This window comes from Falco naumanni, chromosome 1 (assembly GCF_017639655.2).
Source record: "Falco naumanni isolate bFalNau1 chromosome 1, bFalNau1.pat, whole genome shotgun sequence".
NCBI lineage: Eukaryota > Metazoa > Chordata > Aves > Falconiformes > Falconidae > Falco > Falco naumanni.
In genome coordinates, this window is record NC_054054.1 from 73,181,937 (window position 1) to 73,199,627 (window position 17,691).

The 17,691-nt window shown below is 41.7% G+C and overlaps 1 protein-coding gene across 12 annotated transcripts in view; it reads right to left on the reverse strand.

Moving 5' to 3' along the window:
* PDLIM5 (PDZ and LIM domain 5) overlaps positions 1–17,691 on the reverse strand; it is a 132,884-nt gene that overhangs the window by 81,407 nt on the left and 33,786 nt on the right. For all 12 annotated transcript variants that reach the window (XM_040599237.1, XM_040599220.1, XM_040599196.1 and 9 more), the window contains one exon: positions 10,048–10,199. In XM_040599237.1, coding sequence (XP_040455171.1) covers positions 10,048–10,199 — 152 coding nt within the window. The remainder of the gene's footprint in view (positions 1–10,047; positions 10,200–17,691) is intronic.

Sequence of the window (17,691 nt, forward strand, 5' to 3'; positions counted from 1 at the left end):
ATCAATCGTGCCAGACCTCAGCTAGAATACAGATTAGGTTTAGTTTAGTTTCAAAATTGAGAGAAAATAGGCTTCTAAACTACTGTACATCTAAATATTGAGCCAGAACTACTACCTTTCTAATGATCTGCTTGTAACTTTTGAAACTCATATAATCTTTTTCACTGTATATTTTTTGTTTTAGTGATTGAATCTTTGTTTTTAAAAAGTCTCATATTGTACATCAGACTGGTTTAATCCCTATAGTGGAACTATAACAGAAGGCAATTAATTTTCATATCTATCTTAAATGTAGGAATTAAAGAACACACTCCGTATAATAACAATAGGTGATAAACATTTATTCTTTGGCCAGTCCCAACATATATGAAAGACATGCACGGTTTCAGACCTTACAGCGAACATCTTTACTTCTCTGTCCGAACATAAGCAATTTAAAAACAAACAAACAAACAAGCAAACCACAAATTAACATACAAAGTTCAGAATTACATTTTGTCATGTTAGTCAGATATCTGTGCTATACGACTTGTACAAAGCAGAAGCACAGACATTTCTCACTGGTTAAGGAAATAAAAAAGCAAGACCAGTGGTTAAGGCCCTTTAGTTGCCACTTGATCTGTTGGAAACAGGTGGGAACTTCTGGGATCCAACACTTTCTCCCTTCATTTTCAGTGAGGGACTCAGATTACACAAGACACGCAAACCTCCTCCCACAAGCACTCACTACCCTCCAGTGATGCCCCAACTCATCTCCCACCCAGCTGCTTACAAGGCTCTGGTGATTTATAACATCCGAGCTATCCCCCCAAACAGCCTCTCAACTGGCCAGCCCTTATTCCATCAAGGATTTGGACTACAAGAGTAAGAACCCTGAAATTTTACCCCAAATTGAATGTATAGGCTCCCAGCTTATAAGAGTCGATTACTACATGATGGCATCCTTATTTTCATACAAATGAAGGTGGAGTTTTGAAATATCTTCCTAATCTGACTGCCCTCTGGTTCAGCCCACCATGATACAGTATGTAGACAAAACCCCAGAAGCAGAATTATTTACTTGCTGCAGTTGCAGAAAATATCGCCTCGGAGCTGCAATTTCCCTGGGTGCAAAAAAACTAAAACTGAAAAGAATAAAGTAAAACCACATCCACATTACATGTCTCTTCTTTAACTCTCACTGACTTAAATGTTTTACTCCAGGGCTGTTCCTTTGCTTCGTTTTCTGTGCCCACACACACACACGGCCTTGCAGTGGTATTCATGGGGTGGGGTTGCAACTGAAATTAAGGAAAGAAAATGTCTTTACACTTAAAACTGAAGGAAACATTTTGACATTCAGTAAATAATTATCTTTCTTTGGTACCTGCCATTGTCCACAATCTTTATGTACGTTCTTACAACACACACTGTATCAACCTCAAGAAATGGAACAGCCTTTACAAATCCTGATATTTTGCAGCTCCAAGATCCCCAGGAAGGCTCTGAAGTACACACCATAAGGAAGGCTGCTATTGCTTAACTAGCCCTCACTCCAACCAGCTTTCCTGGCAGATGAGTAGATACAATCCTGCAGAAGTCACTGAACCCCAGTTTTACACTGCAACCTTCCATTTCATCCCAGCAACTTTGCTTTGAACTTCCAGGCAAGCCTTTAGTTTGTCAGGTTCACTTAGCTGCAGCATGTTTTGTGGTTCACCTAATTGCTAGCTGACGTGCAGCAAAGTGCTGTGAGCAACAAAAGATTTTGAATTCCAGCTGGAAGCAAGAGCTGTACCCTTCCATTAATTTAGTTTGTGGGCAGGCTTTCCAAAGGCATGGCTTAGCTAGCAAAACCTGCTCAGCTGCTAAATTAGGAGCAAAAGCTTTCTATTTTGCCTCCAAAGAAAAAGTGCATGCACCACTATGACATCTTTGCATGGAAAGAAGAAACCAGCACCATTCGTTAGCTCTGAGTTCTTTGGAAGACGTTTTACCCAGTGCCACTTAATTTCAAAACCAGATAAAACAGGAGGACTTAAGCTGACTCTGTTGCTTGCACTGCAACGGACAGCATAGAAAGCCACAGGCAAAACCCTTCCAGCTCTAGAAAAGCTCCTGTCAAGATGCAAGGGTATGAGGAGCCTGGAAGACTTCAGGTCAGCTGTCACCCCATACCTGAGGCGCACACAGCAGTTACACTGTCTCAGGAGTGGCCTGGGAAGGCACCAGCCCACTCTTTGAGGAGTGAAGAAAATCTTCAATAAGACACCACCAGCCAAGCCGAGGGGTGAGAACCACCAGGCTCTAGAGCAGCAGCACCTCACCTCCAAGTCCTGAAGCCGACGTTCATGGAGCTCACAAGAATTTGAAGAGCCTGCACAGAGTTTGTGGGATTTACTTCAAAGAAACGTCGGCTAGGAAACAGATTGTGCAGGTTTACAGAGTAAAAGCAGGTTTCTCAGCAGTGCCAGATGGTTGCACACTGCGCGGCAGCGCTGGCCCTGCAGATCAGGGTATTTCCCAGCCCAAAGGTCAGGCTGACAAAAGCACTTGGCAATTTTCATGCCACGAAGCTCACAACCTTGGATCAGCTCCTCCTCAGCCAACTACGTACCGAACGTCTGTCGGCAGCTAGCCCGGCCGTGCGGCGGGCCAGGAAAGCCCCAGCTCTGCAGGGCATTTCTCCTCAGTCCCATCCAGCAGCCGACCCACACGTGGGGCAAGCCCAACGCGGGCAGGGCGAGGGTCCGACTGGGCAGGCAGCCCCCCACCAGATGCACGTGCAGTCCTTTACACTTCCACAACGAAAACAGCTCCCAAGGCCGGTGCCAGCAGCCTATGCAAACCCTCACATCCACCTGCCTTCCAGGCTGAGCCCCCAGTAGCTCCACTGGCACGGCTCTGCTCCCCTTCCACCTCAGCAAGAGCTTCTCAACATACGTTGAGTGAGTGCTGCTGAAACAGAGATCACAGAGATCATGACGGGGATCACAGAACAAGTCACCAGATACTTTTAACCAAGAAACTCCGAGAGCCATATTGCATTCTTCATCTTACTACTTTTCCTGCTTGGTCAAGCAGGTCCTCTTCTGCAGCCCAAAGTAATATGTTTTTGTTTTTAATGTAGACTTTTCTATTACTGCATTTTCCTATTTCTGCATACCTGATGTTTTGTAGCCTGAATGCTTCTTTGGAAACACACAATTCCATAAAAATAATATGATAAAACAAGAAAGACTCAGGAATTTTAATATGCAGAGAAAGGCAGATCTGTATCTGCATCATTAAGCTGGTTAGATTAATTCCCCAAACCTCTACTGCTTTGACCTTACAGGCTACCAAAAACTTTGACAACAGTTTTGGGGTTTTTTTTTCCCCCCCTAAAAAAGTTCACTGGAGAGCTTTAATGCTTCAAGTTGCTGAAGTGCTGGCATTTGGCAGGGAGGAGGCCATCACCATTTAAGATCAGCAACGGATCAGAAAAAGGTTAATGCAAGAATAAGAAAAGGTCTGCGGTCAATGACGGAAAGTTCAGCAGGAATGCTCAGTCTCGCAGGGCTACATGGGGCTCCACTGAGCAACTCCTGGAACAGCCACCACCTCAGAGCTCAGTGACATGGCCAAAATAAGAGAAGTGACCCTCTGTCTGGAAGGCACTACTTTTCAGCTAGTTTATTTTCAGTCGTAATTATTGACAACTCGTATTAATGATTGAAAGTAACAATCTAGCATTGAGAAATAAATTGCCTGAGGTTTTTGAGTAGCAGCTACACTATAAATACAGTTTGTCTATATATTCCTAGCCATAAGACCCCTACTTAAGGGTTTTGTAATTTTTTGTGTCTCAACTTTCTCAATTAGAAAGGGATAATGGTGTTTATTTCCTTAATCATCCAACACTCAGTTTTGACATCCCTGAAAGAAGTTATGCAAGAATTAACATTAGAGAAAAAAGGATTCTAGCAAAAAAAATTGTTTTCAGCTTTAGAAAAAATTACTCATAAGTTGTGATAGTTTCAACCAATTTATTGCCCCCGTTCAGCTGGCACTGGACAATAAACCTTCTTCTGTATGCTAAAAAAGCACATCACTGAAAAACAAAACTGAAGTCAGAATGCCTATGTAAGGGAAATGATGATGACTAGTAAACCAAAGTTGGAGAAAAATAAGACTTCCAAATGCATTCTTATCATAGCTTTCTTAAAGCTCATCCTTATATGGCTTATGGAAACAAAATACCCACCCCAATGAACCCAGTACTCATAAACCTGAAAGTATGAGCTTTAACCATCATCTAAAGTGAAGCCTGCATTTTTAATAGCTCAAAATCCCTTCTGTACTTGCATTCTTCTGCTCACTCCTCTTATTTATATTATAATAGCCTCTCCTGCCATTCGATTTAGCAGTTACACTATTTTCTCACCTTTCTATGGAGACAATTTAAACTTTTAAACTTTAGGACTTCAGACCCCCCTTTAACAATGACCAAGGCTGGCTCTTGGGTTCCATGGTGCCATTCCCTGCACTGCTGGGTTTTATTTTTGAGAAATTAAATACATTACAGCTAACCTACACTAGGGCAATATTTCAATGCCTGAGGGGCAAAGGACTCAAGTCTCTTAAAACCTGGTCTACATCAAGGTGCCTCACCTCCCCGTCTTCCAAATGGGAACAGGAGTATCCATTTTGTCCATGGATTGTCAGAACATACGTTCCCCACACAGCAAAAGGCTCTTCCTCCTGTGCATTCTCTTCCAAAGCGGAGCAGGACTCTCAACACAATAAATGGTAATATCATCATATTGTTTTCCAATAAAAGCAAGACTGGGAACAATAAAAATATTAAGTAAAAAGCATATTGAGCTAGTCTTATTGCAGAAAACCCTTTCTGAATTAGATAACTTGAAAAATGACCTTAGAAATAAAAATGAAATGATCCATAACATTTTTTCCGTATTACCCCACCTCAAATCATGAGAATTTCAGATGTTCTTAAGCTACAAGTCTAGACTTCATGTTTCCTGAAAGAAAAACCAAAAAGATGAGGGAGAACGGTATGATCAAGATTCATACTCAGGCAGGCAGATAAAATAAGTGCCACAGTTTTTAATACTTGGGTTTACCAACTGCAGAACCAGCCTTACGGCTCATCTGAATTTTGGCTCAGAGACCTGTCAACGTGGACATCAGAAATATCCAGCAGGTCCTCACCTCACCTGTGACACTTGGGCAATCCTGCGCCTTCAAAGGGCCGGGGGTGGGGGGAGGGAGTGGAGGATAAAGATGACAAAAAACAAGCCCCAAACCCATAGCTATCACTGAAATTCAGAAATTCATCTATTGTGTTGTAACACCTGTGTTCATTTGTGAAAATAGTACTGTCACTCATCGAAGAGCTGGAAGCAGAACTGTAGTAACTGCTTACAGCCAGCCTACTGTACCCAAAAAGATTTCTGAAGCACCACAATATAGAAAGAGAGGTAAATAACCTTGAGAATCCTCCTTTCACCTCCAAAGCCAAGCAATCCCCGCTCCTTTTCTCCTAAATCACTATATGCATAAGGAGAGGTGAAAGAAATTCCTTTATAAAGCACACTATCGTTGTTCAGATGTGTTTTATGAACTAGAGATAAGTTCTATGTTATAAAAGCAAAAAAATCTTTCCAGGCTTTTCAGTATTATTCTGTATTTGTGCCTGTATTGCTCACTGACACTTTTTCCAGAAGTTTCATGGGTATCATGATCTCACACAACGGAAGAAATACACAATTCTTTATCTTTCTCACTTCCAAAGAATCATTACGGCAGGAGTCTGGAGAAACAGTCCCCAAAAATAATATTTAAAAAATAGGTGGTGACTCTTAGTTGTTCAGCAACTTACAGATTTATTTATGGAAGTCCATGCTAAGTTACTGAACTTGAAAATATATCCAAAAAGCAAGCATCTGGTTTCCATCTATCCTCATGGGAACCAGGAAAGGGCTTTAACTGAAAATAAAATATTGGGGTGCAAAAGAGCAACATCTCAGGGAAGGAGGGATACGTACAAAGAAAATTCCCTGTTTAAAAAAAAGCACAACAAAACAACCTATTGAGAAGCTAAAATCACAGACTGCAAAAAAGAAAAGCACACCCCATATTTTTGAGCCATATCTAGCATGAAAAATGAGCAAATAACATGCCAAAATTAGAATATTATTCCACAAGTCAAAAAAAAAAATACCACCTCATAGTAAAGAGCAAGACTTGTTTACAGAACTAATTAAAGACATATAGCTGAAAATACCTGCCAACATATGCAAGTGTTAGGCACCTACTGGTGTACGTGGCTGGCAAGAACAATTTTATCTATTTGTATTTAAACAATCTCCAAGCAGAGTGGAATTGCAATTGTGACAGCTGAAATTCCAGTTCCTTTCAGTGGCAAAGAACAATTCTGTACTTAAAAACCAACCTGTGATATTGCCTTTCATGGGAAAAATGGGAGCTTTTATTCTCCCTTCAAATATTTTGCCAACTTTCATTTACAAGCTACAAAAACATCTAAATTGGTTTTCCACAAGAGGTACATGCGCATCTGCCTCCATAAATATATTGCTTTAAGCCTGTAAAAAAAGTTTTTGAAGGCGTTGCTTCAAATATCCCTTCCACCCTCTCAGGCAAGCACCAACCAACCTTATTTTGTTTCTCTTCATTTTATTTTTTCCGCTTTGCACGTAAAGAATAGAGAAAGTCAAGTGAAAACCTGACCAGCAGTACAAAAACGTATGAAGTTAAATATTTATAATAAAGAAGCTGATAGTAAAGATTTTCCCCTCTTGACTTTGCCATGTGGGCTCACAACATTTCCTTCATGGCTTTTTAAAAGGTAAACTGTCACCATACCCTGGCTACTGTGCAAACTGGGATGCTGGAAGCCATCAGCCTCAGACGGGACCACTCAGTTTCACTGGCCTGCTAATTCTTAGGGTATACCGCTGCTTTTCTACCAAGTATCATTTTGATCCTCACAACACACACAAAAAGAGCCCCTAAAAAGCCAAAGCAAGACCATTTTTCTTTTTCAAATAACTACTGATTTTGGTTAGTCCTTCCCTTGCAAACAGCACAGCCAGCCCCATCCGACATGCTGAGGCTGGTGGTGTACCCAGTAATTTTTCCCTGTGTTGCCATTATCTTTGCATCCTACTTCAGTCTAGATGACTATATTAATTTCCACATATCCCACATGAATCTGTGTCAAATTATGATTGATCAAGAGTAAAGCAGCCATCTACAGATGAGTGCACAGTACTTGTTATGGTTTATTGTAACTAAAGGTCACTTGGTGCTACCACCAAAAGTGTACCACATTCAATTTAGAAAATGTATTCTGGTTCCTACAGCTAATTTGATCAAACTGAGTTCTTTCACATCTTTCATAAAAGACCACAGGGACATATTTACAGTGCAAAAGCCATTAGCTCAAGTCATAACACTCTTCCAATTTTCTTGGACCTCAAAGTAACACCACTAACCAACAGACCATTGTGTTCCTTTAAAGCAGCAGCAAACCAGGGCAGTATTCGAAGAATGCATATGCTCTTTCAAGACTAACCTCAACATTCTTGTGCTATAGTTCAAGCTATCAGTTGTCTACATGGAAGCAGATAAAAGCTCAGAGAAGTGTAAATATCCCTAAAGATAATTAAAAGCAGTAAAACAAAACCGTAAGATACGCCTGATTTTCCTGTCTATGGCACCAATTCACATTGTGAAGGCCAACATTGTTTTGCATTGACAGCATCTCTGTAACCTTGCACGCGAACAGTAACAGCTCAGAATATTTTATTTGGTTTGGTTTTGCTTTAGGAGAAGAGGCAGGAAGAGAAGAATATAATTTTGGAGATCACTCAATATTAAAATGGCTCGTCTTGCCACCTTGTTTATGCTCCCAAGCCATCCTTCCCTGGATGCACAAGCATAAACAGCCAGCACAAGCCAGTCTGACTCCAAGCAGGACTTTCTTCCAGGCTGTAAAGAACAAATAAACAACCAAAGCAAATCTTCTGCTAAACAGCAATCAGAGCAAGGAAGCTTTCACAGGCAGAGGAGCTGGGAAAGCACTGTCTACAGCTTTGGTTTCATGGAATCGGGGCAGAATTCAAAACAGCTGAGGCCATGGGACTGCAAACCAGCAGAACCAAAAGAGAGGACATCTGTGCCACCCCCAGATGCCGGAACCAAGGCTACTCCTTTGATCTCTGCTAGTCTGATCCTGGCTTAGCCTTCAGCTGTCAGGTAGCCGACGCTGGTGAGTCAGATGCTACACTGGATAGGAAGGGTGAGAACGGGAGGGGACCAGACTAAGTCATGATTAATTTAATTTTCAAACCACTCATCCCTTCACCCAGCCAGAAGCAGCCTCAGACAAGTTATAGCACGACCGAGACACGCCTGCTATTCCTTTCCTATATCTGATATTAACCCTGCCCATCATTTTACGGCAATAGGAAAAAGCAGGCCAAAGCCCTACACTCTCACTCACTGGAGTGACTCAGTGGGCTCCTGGAAAGCGCGTTTCTAAATGACCTGCCTGCCTCACCGGGAGGCAGAAAAGCAACTGACACACTAGATTCTACCACAATAAGTGATTCCTTTGATGAGCTGGTGTAATACCTTTGTTTCATCAGGAAATTTTTAATGCCACCTTTACAAGTTTCACTTGGGAAGGTGCCCTAGGCATGAACCACGCCACAAGATACATCCTTCCTCAGAGTCTGAGCAAAGAAAATCCCCTATTAAGGGTAGTGAAGGTCCAAAGTACAGAAGAACAACAGGAAAAACAAGAAACAACAAGCAGGGCTGAACTCTAGCCTCTTACAGAAAGCACTCCCACCACTGTTGCACTACACATCACTTAGGGCTGAGAACAAGCACCACCACGCTGGAGAGCTGGACATCTGACAGACCTACAACCATGTCGTCTCTTCTATTCTTATACCGATGAACCCAGAGAGATGGTCCTTTCATTAAGGGCAGGATAATTTGCCAGAAGGTAGTAACTGCTGCAGAGATACCGTTACGGGACTCAACCAACACTCATCTAGAAACTTTCCACTGCTGAAGGCGAGCACAAACGGCAATCACGGGGTGCAACTGCTGTTTTCTTTGATAACAAGGAAATATGGTTCTCATTATGTGATGGCTTCAGAGACCAATCCTCCTCCAAGACGCTCACTCACATCATTAAATAAAAATAGCAGTCTTCTAAGAAAAGCCAGTATTTAGCCCTGGGAGACTTCTGAAAGCTTGAAGGAATTTCTTGGTTGTGCTGCTGCTCTTTCTGCTTCAGTTCCAACAACCTGCATGTGAGCAACCTGCTCCCTTCTTTCAGCCCCTCCCAAAACATAGTCCCAGGCAAACAGAGGTATGCCGAGATTCAATAAACTGCACGTTTCAGGAATGAAGCTGGACCAAGCTGTAACTTCTATAGTAGACACTGCAGTTCGCAAAGGGAGGGTGCTACTTTGCGGAATGGAAGTACCACTTCAGGAAACCTCTCTCTGTGACTCTGAGCTGCAGTACTTTCATCCACATAACTCAGGGGTTACCTGTTTAAATCCATCATACTGCTTGCCAATACATCTGACAATGTAGGACTTGACCCAAAAAAGAAGTGTCCCTAGCCAGTCCAGGGAGGGAAAAAGAACCTAGATAAGACCTGGCTTTCGTTACAAAAGAGAGTTTAAAAAAACAAAGCTCAAACGGAAGATGAATTAGACTTCATTCAATGTAGAGCAGGTGATAGAAGGTTGGAAAAAGTCTTTGTCAACTTTGTCAACTCACATAATTAACATTTATTAAGTTTTCTAAAATGCTGTAAGTCAAGACACATTTCAGGCTACAGCAGCATACCTTTCAATTGTGGCCACTTAGTTGGAATTTTGCCAAATGAAATTGCACTTTGCCAAACCACTTACATGGGTTTATCCTCCAAACAACTGTTACGATAATTAATTTTCTTTAAAAAAAAAAAAAAGAAAAAGAAAAAGAAAAAAAAGGAAAAAAGAAAAGGTGTCTTACCTTTGCAGAGTCATGTTCAAGTTGCCTGTACATGCCTTGATCTTGTTTTGTGCTTCTAGATGAGTCATCCCATCTGTGCTTATCCCATCAATGGTGAGAACCACATCACCTATCCCCACGTGTGCTCGGGCTGCCTTGCCACCATCATTAAGCTGAAATATCACAAGAATGGTAAATGACAAACTTGGATGGTTTATGTTTATATTCTTTGAACACAGGACAACAACATCTTATTCACAGTGCTGGTTTAATAGAAAGAAAAACCCAAAACCCACAAAAGAACAACAAAACACGCCCAATATCTTTTCTCCTTTGTGAGTATGTGCTTGTGAAATTTGCTGCACTATCTTTCTCTCTAGTGAAGCAATGTTTATAGGTTCTTGTTCTTACTTCACTTGAATGACAGAAAAAATATTGCACATTATTGCCTGTTTTTCAAAATCAAACTCCATTTCTACTTTATTGGTTGGAAGCTGTTTACATTCAGCAAGACACAAGCAGGGACAGGCATGTGCTGTTTCCTGAATGCCAAGTTCCAGCATCTTCTCTCTTCATATAGGAAATTTTTCTCACAAGAGAAGACAGTCTGTAAAGCAGCTTTTTCCGTTCTAGATTTTCCATCTACACAATCTCTCCAAAGTTTATGTATTTGTCAATGACTGGTCACATGCATGGAAGACTTCATTAATAGCGAAGCTGACTTCTTTCCCAGCTGCAACTACTAGAAAGTCAAAAGTTCAACATCACAGGCAGACCGGTTACAGGACTTTGTTTTGCCTTTCTCTCAGTAGGTTTATAGCCCTCAGTGACCCACAGTATATTCAGACCAGAATAAGAAAAGCCTCTTGAGCAGTCTGTCTCTTTGATCAAGGTCACTGCCAAAGTTCAGCTCAACTGCCTTTGGTCCACTTGAAAGAGTCTTGCAACAGAAACCTTTGTAAAGTTCACATTATTGACCCTAACTGAGCAATAAATTAATCTTTTCATCTGACGCCACTGAATTTCAACTAGCTTTATTCCCCAAAACAGAAACAGGAATGAAGCAACACATGGCAAGATCTACGCATTGATTTATATCCCCGGTCCTCAATCTGTTAGTCATTACACAGCCGGCTGCAAAGAGCAGTCCTGGATGGTGCAAGTTCCCTCTTTGTTTCCAGTTGTATTTCCTACTCTACAGCAGAGAAGCTGTGGTTGTTTGTGTCGTGCGTACAAAACCTCTGTCCTGGTTTCAGCTGGGATGGAGTTAATTTTCTTCTGAGTAGCTGGCGCAGTGCTGTGGTTTGGGTTCGGTGTGAGAACACTGCTGACAGCACACGGGTGGGTTTGGTTGCTGCTGGGTGAGGGTCAGACCCAGCCAAGGGCTTTTCAGTTCCTTGGGCCCTGCCAGCGAGAGGGCTGGGGGGCACGGGGAGCTGGGAGGGGACACAGCCAGGGCAGGTGACCCAAACTAGCCAAAGGGGCATTCCATGCCATAGAACAACCTCACAACTCTTTCATTTGTCTGCAAGCATGAATCTATTCCTTGAAGAAACTGCTATATTTTTAGTTTAGAGGTGCAATTATTTAATTTTTATTTCCAGAAGTGGAGTTCACCTTGAGCCACAGTTGCGCTCCAGCAAGTGGCTTCTCAAAGGGAAGCAGAAGGAAGGCTTTCATTTCTGTTGTTTTTTAACTGCCTCTGTTCTAGTTAATTCAGTAGGGACCAAGTAGTTTCGGTTCCTTGTGGTTCCTTTTGACAATGACCGACAACAACAAAGTACAGTCAGTCATTCATTTCAACAGGAGAGCTGAGCTCTCGAAAACTGTCTGTGACAAAGGGGTAGTAACACACGAGGTACCAGGGACTCAGTCTTTCTGTTTGTGTATGAACAGTCACTTGTCAGTAAACCTGTGGGAAGTGTCCCATCAGCTGACCTGATACGGTTAAGGCTTTCCTAAAATCTCAGAGACTATAATACATGATATCTGTGACACATGTATTGTAAGGCATCTGAAGACAAATACTTTAACTGAGGAAAAAGTATTGCCTAATGCTGCAAGGCAAATGCAACACTTGAAAAGTTTATCACATGACAACTTATAGACTTAAAGCAGGAAATTTCACACTCAGGATCACAGCTGGCATTTTTCAGCATCAGTCTATGTCCCACCAACACATGCAGTAGCAATCTAGCAACTGAAAACAATAGCCAAAAATTCAAACAAAAGCAGAAAAATCCTTCCCTTTGGTGTTAATCCGATGCTAACTATCCTGATCATTCTGGTGAAAGGGGAGGCCTGAGATGTAGGAAGACCTGTCATCTCTTCAGATTCAGAATAGGGGCCAGTTCCTCAGCATTACACGTCAATACAGCAATTTTACCCGGAGTCGAAACCAAAGGGCACTAGCAAGGGAAAGTTAGCAGAGCAAGTCCCAATGCAAGGAAGAAAAGTAGAAGACAAAGGAAAAAGGAGATGCACTGATTTCAGAAAAACTTTTTGACTTGCTAAATTTGTAAGAGTTACAACTTGTATAGTCTTATACATAGCTTATTGCATAAATTCTATATAGCCTTTTAAAAAAGGCTTCAACAACTAAGCCAAAATTCCTCCAAAATTTGGTGTTCATACCAAATCTGAGCTAAGAGATCCAGCTACTTTAAAAAAAAAACAACAGAACAGGGAACCCCACAGGCATATAGAAAGGTATGACCAACATAGCTATTTATAGGGAAGTTCTTCAAACCTTTGGGTGAGGGATGGAACCTGCCATAAACAGATCCCTAAACCGACAAGTTACAGCATGCTGACATTTGTCAGCAAGGTCTGGAAAAGGGAAAGGAACGTAAGGGCACTAAAAGCTAAAGGTCAAATGGATCACTGTGCTTTGTGGTTGGAATCCCCAAGTGAATAAAATCGAGCTTCCTCTGAACGTATGCAAGTGTGCCACAAACGGTGGCTAACGCACAGCAACCCACAACTAACCGGCTGGCTGCCAAGAGCTCACTAACTGCTGTGCACTGGGGACGAAGCTCTTAGCAAGCACACATGGGAGACAGCTGTAAAACCATTTCAGCAACACCCCCGACTGAAAATCCCTTAACAATATGGCTGGAAAGCACACCCTGGAGATTGGGGGGGGGGGGGGGGGGGTGGAGAACAGGTCCTGAGAAACATGACATACCCTGGCAATGTCCGCAAGACCTGTCGTGCAGGCAGGGGACCAAACCTACCTTATAAATGAGGCTGTCACAAACACATCCGAACAAATTACTGGACAAGACTGTGAAGAACTGCACATACAGAGGGATGTCAAAGTAGTAAACTCTTTAATCAAGATACAGTGGATAAGACTTCCAAATAACACCAACTGATTTTGGATAAGAGATCTGACTAACCCAGAGAGGCGAGGTTGATACTTCTAGGAAGCCTCAGCCAGAGCATGAGTCCTCCTTGAGAGTACCAGCCAGCATCCTTGGCTTGGGAAGTGCCTAGAATGAAGTAGGACTGAAGCTACAAGGGCAGAGTTTTACCACAGATGCATGAGGAATATAATCACACGAACAGGTATATAAATGCAAACATCTACACTGAACACAGCAGGAGGAATTAGAACATTTGAAATAATTAAGGATCTTTTCCGGACTGCAGACATATTTATACCCTAGGAGTCTCTGTTTTGACACTTCTTAGTCTCTGTAACTGTGCATTACTATTATAACCAATAAATTCATATACATATTGGGGATTATGTATGTACAACTGTGTACATATTCAAACCAAAACTAAAACAAAGGCTCTCCATATTCCTTGCACAATGGGAACCAACTCCATTTATTTCATTTTTTTCACTTACAGTCTGAAAAATGCAGCAGATGCAGAAGATATAAATAACATTTCAAAATTTCCTATACATTAGTTCCCTACATCTTTTTATAAATCATTACTGCTTTTGTACGGCCTTTGGGGGTTTTTGTTTTTGGGGTTTTTTTGGTCCCGTATGAGTAGTTTTGTTCTTAAATTTCAAATTTAACCTTAGCTTAGTAAAATTATCTGGCATCAGTCACCAAGGAGCTGCAATATTACCTACACTAAATACCAAAAGACTAGTAAACTGATGGGCAAAAGCAAAAAAACACCCAGTGCTTAATTCCTATTTGGAAAAAAAGTATATCCCTAAAACATAGCTTTATTGAATGTACATGTGCAAACAAATGGAATCAATGCAACAAGACATATGCACAGAAGAGTAGAGCAATAAAATTATAAAACTGGCCAGCTATGAATCAAACTAACTTTTAAACACCAAAAATATTCTTCAAATTCTTGATGGATCGGTTTTAATTCTGTATTGACATTATGAGGCCAGGTTTTAAAATTAAGTGTGAATTACAGCTACCAAAAAGGGGGTCTTTTTTTTTTTTTTTTTTTTTTTTTAATGTTACACAGTACACTTTAAAGCTACAATACTGCCAAACCAGAAATGTTTCCTCCTACTCAGCTCCATGTCTCTTTACTCTGGGAAGCTCATTTGCAGGCAGAGGGGGAGGCAAGTAGGAGAGACATTTTAGTAGGCACCTGCTAAGGCCAATCACTCCCACAGCCCCCAGCAGCAAACCAAACCTCTTTTCGGCCCCTTAGCAGCAATCAGCTTCATGGCCAAAAGCCAGCCTATGCCATCCAGAGATGCTCAGGACACTTTCTAATAAACGTAAATAAAATCACCCATCTAATATTAGATTTCGGAGGGGGGAGAAAAAAAAAAAAAAAAGTTGTTCTTATTTTACACATCAGAACTCCAAAACTGCAAATATTGTCCTAAAACACATTCCAAATGGAGATAAAACAAAAGTAAAGCAGTTCTTGGTCCAGGATGAACTTCAAAGGCAACAGTATAAAAGTAGTCTCAGCATAGTTCTGTGCCTCAGGTTTTTAAAAGCACACAGTCCAACACAAACTGGAATAGGACTGTTTCCCTGAGCCACATTTTAACCAGCCTATTATTTTGTTTTGCAGTAAGCAACATTAAAAAAAAAAAAAAGCAAGAAAAATAGCTTTTTTTTCTTTTACTCTCAAGCTTTAATAAAGTATTTTGAAAGATTCTTTCCAAGGAAATTGCATGTGTGAACATACATGTGTGTCTATCTCTGAACCAATGTAATTTGCAGCTTAATTTCTAATTAATATATAACCATCTATTTTCCCTCATGTCTAAGAAGAAAACTTGACAAGCATCTCTTTTTTTGAACTGTCATTATTTAGCTTTTATGCAGTAATAAATTAAATACTTACATTGCAGTTACTCATAAGACACAGGTCTATTTGACAGAGATGGAAGCTTCTTTTGCTTTTCCACACTGCCTGCCTTGAATCAATCCTAGCTGCAACAAGCTCACATGATAGTGCATCACAACCACTTTCCCAAAGAAGCTGTTTCATGGTCTGGCAGTAAATTACGTTCACCCCCATCACACAAGCATCCTTCAATGTCACCTGCAACTTTCTCTCAGAATGTAATTCATTGCTCACAATCTGAAACTCCCTGGGCTGTCTGACATCCCCTCTAGCTTAATTTTTACCCCTCGAACATTTCTGATACGCAGTTAGCTATAGCAATTCAGCCTAAGGACGTGAATAATCACAGCAGAAGTCAACCAGACAATGGTCTTTGTATCATTACCACTCTTGCTTCTCTTTCAGTCTACATCCTTCTCCCTATGATAATGCATTTTAAAGAGGCAAAAAACCCAAAATGCAACACACCCACATACAAAAAGAGCATTACAAGAGAATTTTGCAAAATCTCAAAAAAAGCAATCAGATAACCTCTCTTTGTAAATAATGCTCTGCCTTTTCACACAAACATGCAAACCACAGGGGCTTTATCTCCCTGCTATAACACAATTTATGCTAATATTTACACTTACTATCTGTTACTACCTTATCTGATTTCAGCTGACCAAAGCACCACCTTGCACTGACAGCCAGTATCCTAACAGCATGCTCTCATATTTAGAGCTCAAAGTACACTAGAAAGACCCCTTTTGGTGAATTGCTGCAAAAGAAGCAGCCCTTACTGTAGTTTTGGAAAATGCAGGCTTGCCCCAAAAAACACAAGGGGGAGTGGGGGTGCACGCGTGCATGCTTATGCTGGGCAGCTGCACCAGCTCCCTCGCAGGAATTGTGCACAGCTGAGCAGGCTCCTGCTGGGGAGCCCCAGACCCACGCAACACACGTGGGTGGTGGCACAGCGTGCTCGGGTCTGGCACCCGAACACCGCCAGCACAAATAGAACATCAGTGGGCTCCAGCACGCCCTGCCTAACAGGGCACCTCACCAAAGCCCTTCCCTCACCTCCATCCCTGCAGGGAAGGATGCAAAAACCCAGCTTACACTCCGGACAGGTTTGGGACACTTAAGGTCCAGCTTCCCACTTCTGCATGGAGGGGTGGGGTGGGGGGGAAGCCACAGCAGCACCTGCTCTTTGTGCCAAACAAGCTTCCTCGGCACTCAATGGAAACTGAGAGCTGTATCGTATTCCTCACGGTCTTTACTACTGCAATATTATTTGCACAGCCATCAGATTAGCCGGCCAGCCTCGATACTTGCTTCCAAATCAAGAATATACATGCCAATTTTAAAGTCCAGATCAACTTCACACAGCTGAGTTATAAGAACCCTAATGCAGCATTTGCAGTGGAAACCACTGACACAACCAGCTACAAGAGTTTATGAGGCAGCCCTGCAAATAAGCTAAAGGGTTTCTCCAAACCAAGCAGGGATCAAAATTAGCTTAGGTCAAAAAAAGTTTTGATTACCAGAGTCTTTTGGTATGTATCACTGCCAGGAAAGCCTGCCCTCACCTCACTTCATGAGGCTGTACTCCCACTTGCTCCTGTACATTTCCATTTCCCTCCTTTTTCTCCCCACAACTTTTAAAGTGCTTACAGACTGCTTATAAAGCTCTAACCTAGTAATTAAAGGTAATGTGTAAGGAAAAAGAGCGTAAGGCAAAGTACCAACCATACTTCTTGGTCTAGCTGTGGACCCCAACAGCAGATACCACTTTAGTCCTGGCAAAAGGGATGCCCATGCCTCCTGGCCTGTCCTCCCAGGTCCTCCAGCTTTGCTTCATCCCTCTCCTTCTACACGCAGCAGCTTCCTCACTGCAGCGTGGCAGTGGCTTGGCTGAGGCAGACCCAAATTAGCACTTTGACTCATTGTAGCCCATAGGAAAAGCCAATAGGCATTCAGCCATTTTGCCAGCAAAAAACCCACAAAATCATCTCTCGCATTTCACACTCAGTTCTGCTACTTATCCTCAGCAGTAACCCTGACAACAACATATTCTTTAATGTGATTGAGCTGTGTATCTCTGTAGTCCCACATTCAGAAATTCAGTCAAACAAAAAACTAACACAAAGTTTGAGTTTTCTTTCTATGCAAATGTGTCTGAGCATGCCCCCATGGGTTCACATTTTACGAAAAAGACAAATGGTTTCAGCCCTCTCTCTCTTATTATTATTATTACTTTAAATTTTTTTAACTGTATTTCAACCTTTAGTATTTAATGCCCTCCACAAAAAAAAAAAAAAAATAAAATTCCTGCACACTTGCTTTTGCACTTTAAATGAATTGCTGCATGTACACACACACACCACT